Source organism: Trifolium pratense, linkage group LG5, assembly GCF_020283565.1.
Source record: "Trifolium pratense cultivar HEN17-A07 linkage group LG5, ARS_RC_1.1, whole genome shotgun sequence".
Taxonomy (NCBI): Eukaryota; Viridiplantae; Streptophyta; class Magnoliopsida; order Fabales; family Fabaceae; genus Trifolium; species Trifolium pratense.
In genome coordinates this window covers 38,609,015-38,621,399 of record NC_060063.1, presented here as the reverse complement: position 1 = coordinate 38,621,399, position 12,385 = coordinate 38,609,015, and the positions used below count along the sequence as shown (strand labels likewise).

Genomic DNA, 12,385 nt, shown 5'->3' with positions numbered 1-12,385 from the left:
AAAACAATTATTTCAGATTTATAAGCTTTTATGGATTCATAATTATTGAATTGAGTCAACATAATTATCACGTTTTGACCAAAAACTTTCAAAATAATATGTAATACTATATAAGCAAAAATGACATTTATAGGTTATTAATGTATTTGGTCTATAATATATACCAATACATTAATTATACAATGAACCTAGAAAAATAATTTTTGCTTATATGGTGTTACGGATGGAGTATTAATTAAAGGAGTGAAAAATTCTTTGAATTGAGTCAACATAATTATCACGTTTTGACCAAAAACTTTCAAAATAGAGTTTAATTGTTGTGTACTGTCGGTGTAAAGATTCTTCACACATACATCCAGTGATGTGTTTTCATATCATTTAATGAATGTGACACATCATGTGTTTTTAAATACCATACATGGTGTGTCAGTATATTATTAGATGCATGTGTAAAATAACTTTACACTGACGGTGCATATAAATTAAATTCTTCAACAAGATAACTATTTCGTGTTATTTGTTTAAAAAATAAAAAATCTTTTTTTTCCTTCCCCGCGAACTATATATATGTGGTTAATTGAAGGAGTGAAGTGAAACCAAAGGAAATTCCTACATTATCAGCAAATAAAATGGTTCGTATATTCTCCTATGCAGTGGTGTTCATTTTATGTGTTACGTCTTGTTATGCAGTCAAAGTTGTAAACGTTGATGCCATTTGCAAGAACGTCACAGATTATACATTTTGTTCAAATCTTCTCAATGCAAAACCTGGGACAAGTCGCGATCTTGTTAGCCTTACACAATACACCATTGACGCGCTTCGTGTCAATGTGACCAACACCGTCAAGCTACTCGACAGTTTAATTGCACATAGTGGTAGTAATTTCAACCTAACATACCATTACAATATGTGTTCAGAACTTTTTGGTATCCAAAAGGGTGCCCTTCATACGTTTGAGGATGTTGAAAAACTCTTCAAGACTGGAGATTACGAATCTGTGTAAGAATAATAGGTTATATACAAAGAGAGTTTCCTATACAATTATGACTCATCAAATATAATTATTGACTAATCAAATATAATTATTGCTAATCAAATACAATAATAGTCTAATACACCCCCGTAGTCGAAACAGGAGGTTGACGAATGTTGAGACTATCACGAAAATCTTCAAAGAGTTGCAACGGAAGTCCTTTGGTAAATATGTCAGCAATTTGGTAATGAGAGGGAACATGTAAGACTCGTATTTGGCCGCGAGCAACTTTTTCGCGCACAAAATGTATATCCATCTCGATGTGTTTGGTGCGCTGATGTTGAACTGAGTTGCCGTATATATAAACTGCACTCACATTATCACAATAGACTAGAGTAGCTGTTGTAACTGGGCAATATAGTTCTAATAGTAAGTTTCTGATCCTACAAGATTTAGACACTACATTAGCTACTCCGCGGTACTCAGCTTCTGCACTAGACCGAGAAAGAGTGTGTTGGCGTTTGGCAGACCATGAAATCAAATTGTCACACCAAGATAAACACAATAGCCAGAGGTGGATCGTCTGGTGTCTGGGCAACCAGCCCAATCCGGATCGGTGTAAGATACCAATTTGCTGACAGATGAGGGATATAAGTGAAGGCCAAAATCAAGAGTGTCGTGAATATACCGAATGATACGCTTTAGAGGTGACATGTGTTGCGTTTTCGGGTCATGCATGAATAAGCACACTTGTTGCACAGCGTAAGAGATATCTGGTCTTGTAAAAGTTAAATATTGCAATGCACCGGCAAGACTTCGGTACTCGGTTGGGTCATGATATAGATTCCCAGAAGAGCCACTGAGTTTTGCCTTGGTGTCAACTGGTGTAGGTGATGACTTGCAAGAGGACATGACTGCTCGTTCTATAATTTCCTCTGCATATTTCTTTAGAGAAAGAAAAAGACCACCTGTGTGTTTAGTGACAGATATTACCAGAAAATAACTCAGAGGACCCAAATCCTTCATGGCAAATTCAGAGCTAAGTTTAGACATAATAGAGTCACGAAGAGCATCAAAGGAAGCAGTGAGAATTATGTCATCCACATATAGAAGGATATAAGCAGTATCATTATCGTGATGATAAATGAATAAAGAGTGATCAGAAATACTATGAGAGAATTACAATTTGGCAACATAGTCAGTGAATCTTTGGTACCAGGCACGAGGTGCTTGTTTGAGACCATAAAGAGATTTCTTGAGAAGACAGACATCTCAGGATACTAGGGATCACAGAATCCAGGAGGCTGAAAGTTTCACCACAATCAACACCTAATTGTTGATTAGCACCATTACCTACAAGCCGAGCTTTGTATCGCTCAAAAGAACCATCAGATTTCTTTTTGTGCCTGAAAATCCACAAACTTCGAATAACATTAGCATTAGAGGGACGAGGAACTAATTCCCACGTCTTATTTTCAATAAGAGCATCATATTCGTCTTTCATGGCCATTTTCCAATTATGATTATTTAATGCATCAATGAGATTTGTAGGCAAATGAGAGATAGATTGGTGGGTTGATGTATGTAAGTTGAAAAGTGTACAGGGTTTGAAAATGCCATGTTGTGCTCGGGTTGTCATTTGAGGTGAGTGAGGTGCAGGACGGGAAATAGGGGTCTGAGTAGGCGGAGAGGAGGTGGTAGGTGTTGTTTGTGTAGATGAGTTCGTTGTTTGAGTCATGGGTGTAGGTTGTTGGGCTGAGGAGGTTGAGGGGGAAAAGGTTGTTTGATCTGTGGTTTGAGGGGGAGGAGTTTGTTGGGCTGCTGGTGATGGTGGTTGAGTGACTGTTATGTTGGGAGATGAGGTTCGTGGAGATGTGGTGTACACTTGTGTGGTAAGAAGTGGGTTTATGCCGTCATCTAAGAAATTATAGTTAGTCGTTGTAGGAGCATTCATGGTGGAAAAGGGAAACATATTTTCCTCAAAAATAACATGCCGAGAGATAATGATTTTGCGACTTGACAATTCGTAACACTTATAACCTCTATGACTAGATGGATATCCTAGAAAGACACATGGTGTAGACCGAGGTTGGAGTTTATTCCTAGTGGTGGACGGAACTAAGGGATAACAAAGACACCCAAAGACTTGGAGGTATGAATAAGACGGATCTTTTTGGTAGAGAATTTTGGTGGGTGATTGGAGACTGAGTTTCTTATTTGGAAGTATGTTGTGTAGGTAAGTGGCGATTTGAAGAGCATGGTGCCAGAAAACTGGTGGAATAGAAGCATGAGCAAGGAGGGTTCGGATTATGTTATTGATCGTACAAATTTTTCTTTCAGCTTTTCCATTTTGACGGGAGGTGTGAGGACAAGAGAATCTAAAAGACATTTCATTTAGTTCACAAAACTTATGAAAGTGAGCATTATCATATTCTTTGTCATTATCACATTGAAAAAATTTTATTTCACGCTCAAACTGTGTTGTAATGTAAGCACGAAATTTTAAAAAAATGGAATGTACTTGTGATTTGTTTGAAATTGGAAAAGTCCATAAAAAATCTGTAAAATCATCAAGAAATAACACATAGTAACGATGTCCTCCGGAACTTAATACCGGAGAGGTCCAAAGATCGCTGTGAACGATGTCAAAAGGCATATAAGTAGATGACAATAAATTATAAAAAGGCAATTTTGTTTCTTTCCCAAGTGCACAAGAGTGACAAAAAAGAAATAATTTCGAAACTTATTACATAGGAAAATTTTGTTTCGTTGAAGATAATTTATAATAGGAGCTCCTAGATGTCCTAAACGACTATGCCATAATTCAGTAGATGAAGCGACAAGGGCGGATGGTGGTAATGATGTTGTGTTTGGTCTTGTAGGAATAGGGTAAAGGTTACCAGAACTATTACATCTCATTAAAAGGGTTCCTGTCTGAAAATCCTTCACAGAAAAACCAAAAGGATCGAATTCAACAGATACATTGTTATCGATTGTAAATTTTCTAACAGAAACAGGATTTTTTATAAGTTTCGGTGCATGTAAAACATTGTTTAAGGATAGGGAATTGGGTAAAGATGCATGTCCACAACCTATAACTGGAATATGATGACCATTCCCAACAGTAATATTATTACTCATATTAAAATAGGACGTGAGATTACCTCTATTGTCCGTCATATGAGAAGTTGCACCACTGTCCATATACCATTGATTATCATCGGGAGAGATGGATGAAGTATGCATTGCAGCCTGACTGTTCATAAGAGGTGGAGTAGCCGATGGCTGCCATGGATATGCCCATTGCTGCTGTCTGGGATAAGCAGGAGTGGTCCACCAAGATTGTTGACAAGGAAATTGAGTCTGCTGATAAGGAGATGAGTCCAATGATGTTGTTGAGTCTGGGAACGGTCTCTACGACGACCGTTGCTGCTGTTGCGCTTGGTTATCATGATAATTGTGTAACTGATAGTAAGTAACAAAGGATACAGTGATGTGAATATGATTTTTTTTTTTTGAATATGCGTTTTTACTGTCGCTGCCTCAGAGAACAGAACAGACTCAAAGAAGCACACGAACTAAGAAGATGCACACAAACGGAAAGACGGTGGTGGCGCGATTGCTGATAGAGAGAAATTGTCGACGATGGCGCAAGAAAAAGGGCAGCGCGGTTGCACGGAGAGAAACACGAATACTGTAGCGCGATCGGAAAAGCTGGAAAACGATTGGAAACTAAACACAGAGAGAAGCTTTCTGCAGTTTTAGTTGGAATATGTGTTTTTTTTTTTGGATTGAATGGACTAAAAAGGTGTGGCTGTATCTTTTGACTTTATGAATAAATTTGAGGAGTAGTAGATAATAGAAAGAATGTGATGTCACAGATGAAAATGAAAACAAGAAGAGAAAAGAATTCTGGCGGTGAGAAGAGAGAATGAAGGCTGCCGACTGGTTTTTTGGGTTTGGGATCAAACCAAGTCTGATACCATGTAAGAATAATAGGTCTTGCCTTTTCCATTACATTGTGATAGGTTATATACAAAGAGAGATGATAAAAAAAAAAGGTTATATACAAAGAGAGTTTCCTATACAATTATGACTCATCAAATATAATTATTGACTAATCAAATATAATTATTGCTAATCAAATACAATAATAGTCTAATAATATGTGGTTGAAAGCATGAAAACTATCCAATTTGATGTTTTTATATGTCTTTCAGGAAAGCCACCGAGTGACCTCCTTATGAGGATACCTTTGTACTTCCAAAATATGTTAATGTTGTTAATCTGGTTGCAGAGATTATTATTAGAATGTTATCTTATGTGATAAATACCTAATTATTTTGTACCAAAATTAAAAGGAAAATATTATTATTAATCCAAGGCTTAAATGCAGTATAATTTTGGCCTCAAATTATTCAATAGTGCGATTTTAACGCTTATTTTTAATTGTTTGATTTTAGTCATCCATATTTTAATTACTCGATCTTATTCCCTCATGTTTATTGTAATATCGCGGATTTTTATTCAAGATATTTCTTATTTGATTTATTATTTGATTATTTGATAAATAAATTCTATAATAATACGTAGTAATTATTTTACATTCTATTTATTTTATTATTTGATGACGAGATAATAATTATGTTAGTCTTAATTTGGACTAAGTTAAGATTGAATTATTTTTAAGTGTCCAAACGATTTGCCAGGGTAATTGATTTTCAATCCAAACCTCGCTCCCTCTTGTATATAGAGCTTACCTTTGTATTATTGTATTTTTTTTTGGGTGATACCTTTGTATTATTGTATTATTAATTTATTATCTAATAATTACCTCCTTTGACCAATGATTAAAACATTTTGCTCTTGAATCAAATTTATAACCGTTGATGTCCATCCCCTAATTTTCTCACGTGTAAGATTAATCACTGCTTAAAAAAAAAAAAGATTAATCATAGGCAACCGTGTTTTAACAAACAACAAAAGGGGGTAATACATTTCCAACCCATAATCTACTCATAAATCAGTTTATACTAGGTCGAGATCGATATTTTTTCTCCAAATTTTTGTCATAATCATATTAAATTCTACTAAAGTGGCCAAAAGTTCTCTACGAGTTTAGTGCACAAACCAAAAGTGCAAAAACTATTGATATGCCTTCTGCACCAGTATCGATTTGGCATAGGAGCTAAGACAATCAAGCTGCGCGACAGAGGAAGATCCACTTATTGAAGTTGTGATAAGAGCTAAAGAAGTAGCTTTTATAATTTTGTAGGCTATGTTGCGTAGCTACGACTACGGTACCGGTATCCGGTACAGGTACACGGTATGATATTTTTAGAAAATTTAAGGTACGTGTACGTTAATATAAAATATTAAAAAAATAATTTTTAAGTGAATTATTATTATTATCATTATGCTTTGAAGATTTAATTTTTTTGGTCAACCGTATCAACTATTTTCATAAAAAATGAGAGATAATTGAAATATAATAAAAAAATTATAATATTTTAAGAGATTTTTCAACCGCTAATAGATTTTCTCCGTATTCATCATCGTAAATCAACCAAATAAAAATGGATACGGAATCGGTGCGTACCTTACGAGTACCATGGAGTATCGAGTATTGTACGTACCCGCCATTTTAGGAGTACTCATGCTACATAGGTTGTAGGCAATGTTATAATTCCTGAGGGAGAACCTAGTATATACCCTATGGAGTAGTGACACCAGGGCAGGTGGAGGAATATGTTCGTGTTGAATTGGCCACGACACCAAAAGTGGACCAACAAACTCTGAATTTAGATCTTGATGGTTCATGGAGTGGTCATAGGATGTAGATTAATTATCTGAAGAATCGTGTTGTTGATAAGGAGGAGCCTTTTACAGAGGTGGTGTTTAAGCGCAACAAAAAGAAGGGCAAACCTGTCATTACCCGCGCTAGGGGTAGGAATCCGTAGTTTGGGTGGTTACTTGGTTTCCTTTTATTTTATTTATTTTTTACTTTCCTTGGTTCTGTCATAGGATGCAAAGAAAACTCGCGAGTAGACTCTCAAACTCGTACGAGTTTGAGTATCTAGGATGCAAAAATGAATTGAATTGCTCATAGAATCGATTTTTGATAAACACGATTAGATTCGAATAGACTCGCATAGACTCGTATAAACTCGCGAGTTTACGAGTCTATAAATTTTTCTAAAGATTTTTTTTTTACAAAAAATCCCCATAAAAAGCCTGAAACACAATTATTTTTTTTTTTAAAAAAAACAAAACAATTGATAACCCGTAACTTTTTTTCCTACTATATATACGTAATAGTACATTAGTATCCAATGTTTGGAATTAGAAACCATGAAACTAGTTGTCGTTGACGAAGAAGGTGTTTTATCTGGGCAAGTTTGATGATGATGATGATGATGATGATGATGATGATGATGATGATGGTGAAGATGACGGTGATGATTATATTGGTGGTGATGAATTCACCGGAGCTTTTGATGTTTGAAGCTATTTGATATATATATTTAATCGGAGCTTTGCTATTTTATTTGTTTTATTATGGAGCTTTTTTGCTTTGAGTTGTGTGTGTGCGCGCACGCGCGTGCATGCGTGCGTGCGTGATAAACTCGTACGAGTCTACTAATCGAGTCTGCGACCCTTTGCGAGTCTGAGTAGACTCTCGAGTCTGACAACCTTGCATATACATATTTTCTTCTAATACATATATACTAACATGTTACAATATTTCTTTTTTTTGTTTTAACTCTCTGGTTCTCAGAGAAAGGAACTCCGATAATTCAGAGTTTGCTCGCAATCTAACCAAATAATGGGCTTTGAGTAATGTTATACATATCTCACATCAATAGTGGGCAAAAAAGATTCTTCATATGATTTTTATCCAAACATAATTTATTAAAGTCAAAATTTAATTCACCCTATATTAATATTTTTCTTAGCTAATAAGAATGTTATACATCTCTTCAAAAATTAGATATTATCCATGTGAACTGAATTGAAATGGCTTTGAGTAATGGCTTAGAGTAATGTTTATTTGGAAAATTGAGTAATGGCTTTGTAAAAAGGGTTAAAAAATGGATTGTTTATTTCAATATACAATCCATATTTGAAATACATTAAAACGTGTAAAACTAGGTTATTTCTGAAACAATACATCTACATTATGCATATTAAGTAAAAACAATGTTTTATGAATTGTATTTTATTTTGAAAGTGCATGAGTTTTCTAAGTCCACATAATCAATCTATATAGTATATAATATATATGAGTGGTAGATGAAGTATCAAATGCATTCTTATATTTTGGCATTTCTATACTATACTTTAGATTTATCTCATATATTCCAATGGCCCATCATTCAAAGAAACAATCAATTTCTATACTCTTATATCCTATAACTAGGTACAAACCCGTGCGTACGCACGCGCCTTCGACGCGTTATATTGCGTCGGTGCGTTAGATCGTAATGATTTTACGGCGCGTTGCACATGTCTTCGGCGCGTTAAGAAGTTGGTTTCAACGAAATTAATTTTATAAACAGAAAGAATTAGTTGATTTAAATTATTGTGTTATAATTAATTGACACAACGATTAATTTAATTAGTTTATTAAAAAGTGATTAGTGAAACAAAAATTCAAACTATTGTTACTTTACTGATAAATATGACCATTTTAAAAAAATTTAATAGTTAAAATTGTTAATTTCTTTATCGTTAAGCATGAAGGAGAAGGAGTGCAATGTATATTTTTTTAAGCAAGAAGGAGTGCGATGTTACCAGATTTATTTCTTCGTGTTGCAGGAGAGAGGAGTAGTAGCTACTGCAAAAGTGTTTTAGCGTGAAGGTGAATTAAGTCAATATGCAAAAAGGTGGGGGAGAATGAATTAGAGAACTTTCATCCAAATATATCAAAATTGCCCTTAAATGAAGAAGGAAAAAAAAACGAAAAAAAGTGCCTAAAGGGCAAAATCGAAGTTTTTGTATCATCTTTTTTTCTTATATTTATAGTAGATATTTTGCTTAGTTATGTGTGAAATTTTTATGTGCCAAGGTCTATTTCCATATTGGATTCGACCACGAGACCGCAAACTATTGCAAACAAATGGGGAGGTGAATATCAATACAATTGTGGATGCTAATGGAAGTGGAAATTATACTAAAATAATGGATGCAATATCGGCATCACCTTATAAAAGCATGAAGCGATATGTGATATTGATAAAGAGAGGTGTGTACATGGAAAATATTGTGATTGATGAATCTAAGTGGAACCTCATGATTATTGGAGAGGGTATAGATACCACTATCATCTCTGGTAACTTGAATTGTGCCACCTTTAAATGTGGTCAAAATAATAATTTAAGAGTGTGATTGGATGGAGGAATTTTTTGAGGTAAAGTAATGTTTTGAGGGAATTCAAATGATTTGAGGTGAATTTCATTGTTTGGATAAAAATTTGAAGAATTTTCAAAATGATGGAAATTTACGAAGTATTTTGTTCAAGTTAAATTTAGAGAATTTCAAAATGACACATAAACCAAAGAATTTGAAATTCCATCTTCTCTACAAATTTTTAAAAATTACTAATTGATCGTAAAACCTAAAATTAGCCGAAAAACCTAAAATCGACGATAAATGCTAAATCGGCCGAAAATCCAAAAAATCGGCAGAAAAAACCTAAAATCGGCCAAAAGCCCAAAAACCGACTATAAACCCTAAAATCGGCCGAAAACCCAAAAAATCGGACGAAAAACCTAAAATCGGCCAAAATTCCAAAAATCGACTATAAAGTATAAACCCTAAAATCGGTTGAAAACCCAAAAAATCGGCTGAAAAACCAAAAATCGACCGAAAACCCAAAAAATCGGCCAAAAACCTAAAATCGACCAAAATCCAAAAAATCAACTATAAATCCTAAAATCGGCCGGCAACCCAAAAAATCGGCAGAAAAACCTAAAATCGGCCAAAATTCCAAAAATTGACTATAAACCCTAAAATCGACCGAAAATCCAAAAAATCGGCCGAAGAATCTAAAATCGTCCATAAACCCAAAAAACTCGGCCGAAAACCTAAAATCCTCCCAAAATCCTAAAATCGCCTATAAACCCCAAAATCTGCCGAAAAACCTAAAATCGACTATAAACTCATTTTTCGGCCGATATTAGGGTTTATAGTCGATTTTTGGATTTTTCGGTCGATTTTCCGTTTTTCTGTAGATTTTAGGGTTTATAGTCGATTTTTGGGTTTTTTTTTGCCGATTTTAGGTTTTTCGGCCGATTTTTTGGGTTTAGGGTTGATTTTTGGGTTTTCAGCCGATTTTAGAGTTTATAGTCGATTTTAGGGCTTTTGGTCGATTTTAGGTTTTTCAGCCGATTTATGGTTTTTGACCGATTTTAGGTTTTTCCGCCTATTTTTTCGGTTTCTCGGCCAATTTTTGGGTTTAGGGTCGATTTTATTAAAATAAATAAAATTAAATGAAGCAAATTCAATTACATTATCCAAACAAAGAATTTTACAATTGATGGAATTTCAACACTTTATCCAAACACTAGAATTTGAAAATCAAGGGAATTCAATTGAATTGCCTAGTATTTAAAATCCCTTGAATTTCTAGAATCCCTCATCCAAACACACTCTAAATTCTCTTTTGCCTTTTATTCCACCCCATTTTTTTGAAGATATTATTTATTTTTATTTCTTTTCTTCTTGTCTAACTTTGAGACTTAATATACCTCAAAAAAAAAAAAAAAAAACTGAGACTTAATAATATTAGCTAGTAAGCATATCATTGGATTGAATATGTATCCATTGAAGTTGCATTTCTATATGTGGTTCTCATAAAAAAATGACATTGGAGTTGGAGGAAAACATTTATGTATAAATGATATCCTTTTTATTATTTTGTTGAATTAATATTCTTTTTATTATTTAATAAAGAAAATTAGATAGAAAACGTAATATCTACTTTTTGTGTGTATTTAAGCAAACAATAGATGCTAACTATTGTTCAAAAAGAAAAAATAGATGCTAACTATGATTGAGGACAGTGTCACGTTGTGTTGGATTTTTAATTTTTTGGCTTAATTTTTAAAAATAAAGTTATCAATAAACTTATTATTTCAGCATTTTTTTAATTAAAGAAATGAATGACGGATTAAATTGTGCACATTAAAAAAAAAATAAAGGACTAAAATGAAATATAAAAAATAATAGACAAATATATTATAATAGTATTGATCATTTGTTCACAATGGACCACTAACATGGGCCTCAAATATGTAAATCAAGCTATTATAAATCATCACACTTGACTCACTTTGTATTTTACCTTTTAATATTGAAACCTAGCTCTTACCAAATTCTCATAAATTTGAAAACTTTTTTTTTATGAAGCTGTTAGTGGAAAAAGGTTTATCGCGAAAGAAATTTCTTTTCGGAACACGGCTGGGCCAACAAATGGACAAGCAGTGGCACTAAAATCCGATTCAGATTTCTCAGTTTTTTATCGGTGTGAGATTTCCGGCTATCAGGATAGTTTATGCGCAAATACTAATCTTCAATTTTATAAAGAATGCATAATGAGCGGCACAGTGGACTTCATATTTGGATATGCAACCGCGGTGTTTCAAAACTGCACCATATTAGTCAAGAAAGGGTTGCCGGTACAAAAGAACACAATCACAGCTCAAGGAGGAAAATACCAGGGAAGACCAACTGGTTTCTCCTTTCAGTTTTGCAATATCGCTGCAGACTCCGATCTTTTACCAGCAATTAAATCAACCTCGACATTCCTTGGTAGACCGTGGCATCCATATTCAAAAGTAATCTTCATGCAAACTTACATAAGTGATGTTTTGAATCAAGGAGGGTGGTTAGAGTGGAATGGTTCACAGTATTTGGATACATTATATTATGCAGAGTACAATAACTTTGGACCAGGAGCAGACCTACGAAACCGTGTGAAATGGTCTGGCTACCATATGTTGAATGATTCTAGTCAAGCTCGTATCTTCACCGTCGCCCAATTCATTTCGGGGGATCAATGGTTACCTTCTACGGGTGTACCGTTTATCAGTGGATTAGGGGATCAAAACATTATATAGTGGAAATTGTAGTAATTAAAAATAAATAAATAAATATACTTCTATTATTAAATAATTACAAGAAGAATCCTTTGTTCATTTAAATTAGTGTCTACTTGATTGAAAATTTATATAGTATTATTATGGAGCTCAATACAACTAGATAAGTATATATGTTCAAATAAAAGGGATATAGCTATTAGCTATGTCTGCTAGTGCCAGCAAGTAGAGTTCTCGTACTTTCAAAATTTGCTATATGGTCCTTGATTGTATGCAGTAGATTTGATTCACAAGTTTCTTTGCCTTCTGCAG

The 12,385-nt window shown here is 34.0% G+C and overlaps 2 protein-coding genes across 2 annotated transcripts; both read left to right on the top strand.

The window, feature by feature from the left end:
* The first annotated feature begins 629 nt into the window (after positions 1–629).
* Positions 630–1,004, top strand: LOC123886617. The gene has a single exon (XM_045935922.1). The coding sequence runs from the start codon at positions 630–632 to the stop codon at positions 1,002–1,004; it is 375 nt and encodes a 124-aa protein (XP_045791878.1).
* Positions 1,005–4,255: 3,251 nt separating this feature from the next.
* LOC123886616 (probable pectinesterase/pectinesterase inhibitor 32) lies at positions 4,256–12,094 on the top strand. The gene is made up of 3 exons (XM_045935920.1): positions 4,256–4,445; positions 9,043–9,306; positions 11,385–12,094. The coding sequence occupies exons 1-3, from the start codon at positions 4,256–4,258 to the stop codon at positions 12,092–12,094; spliced, it is 1,164 nt and encodes a 387-aa protein (XP_045791876.1).
* Positions 12,095–12,385: the final 291 nt, after the last annotated feature.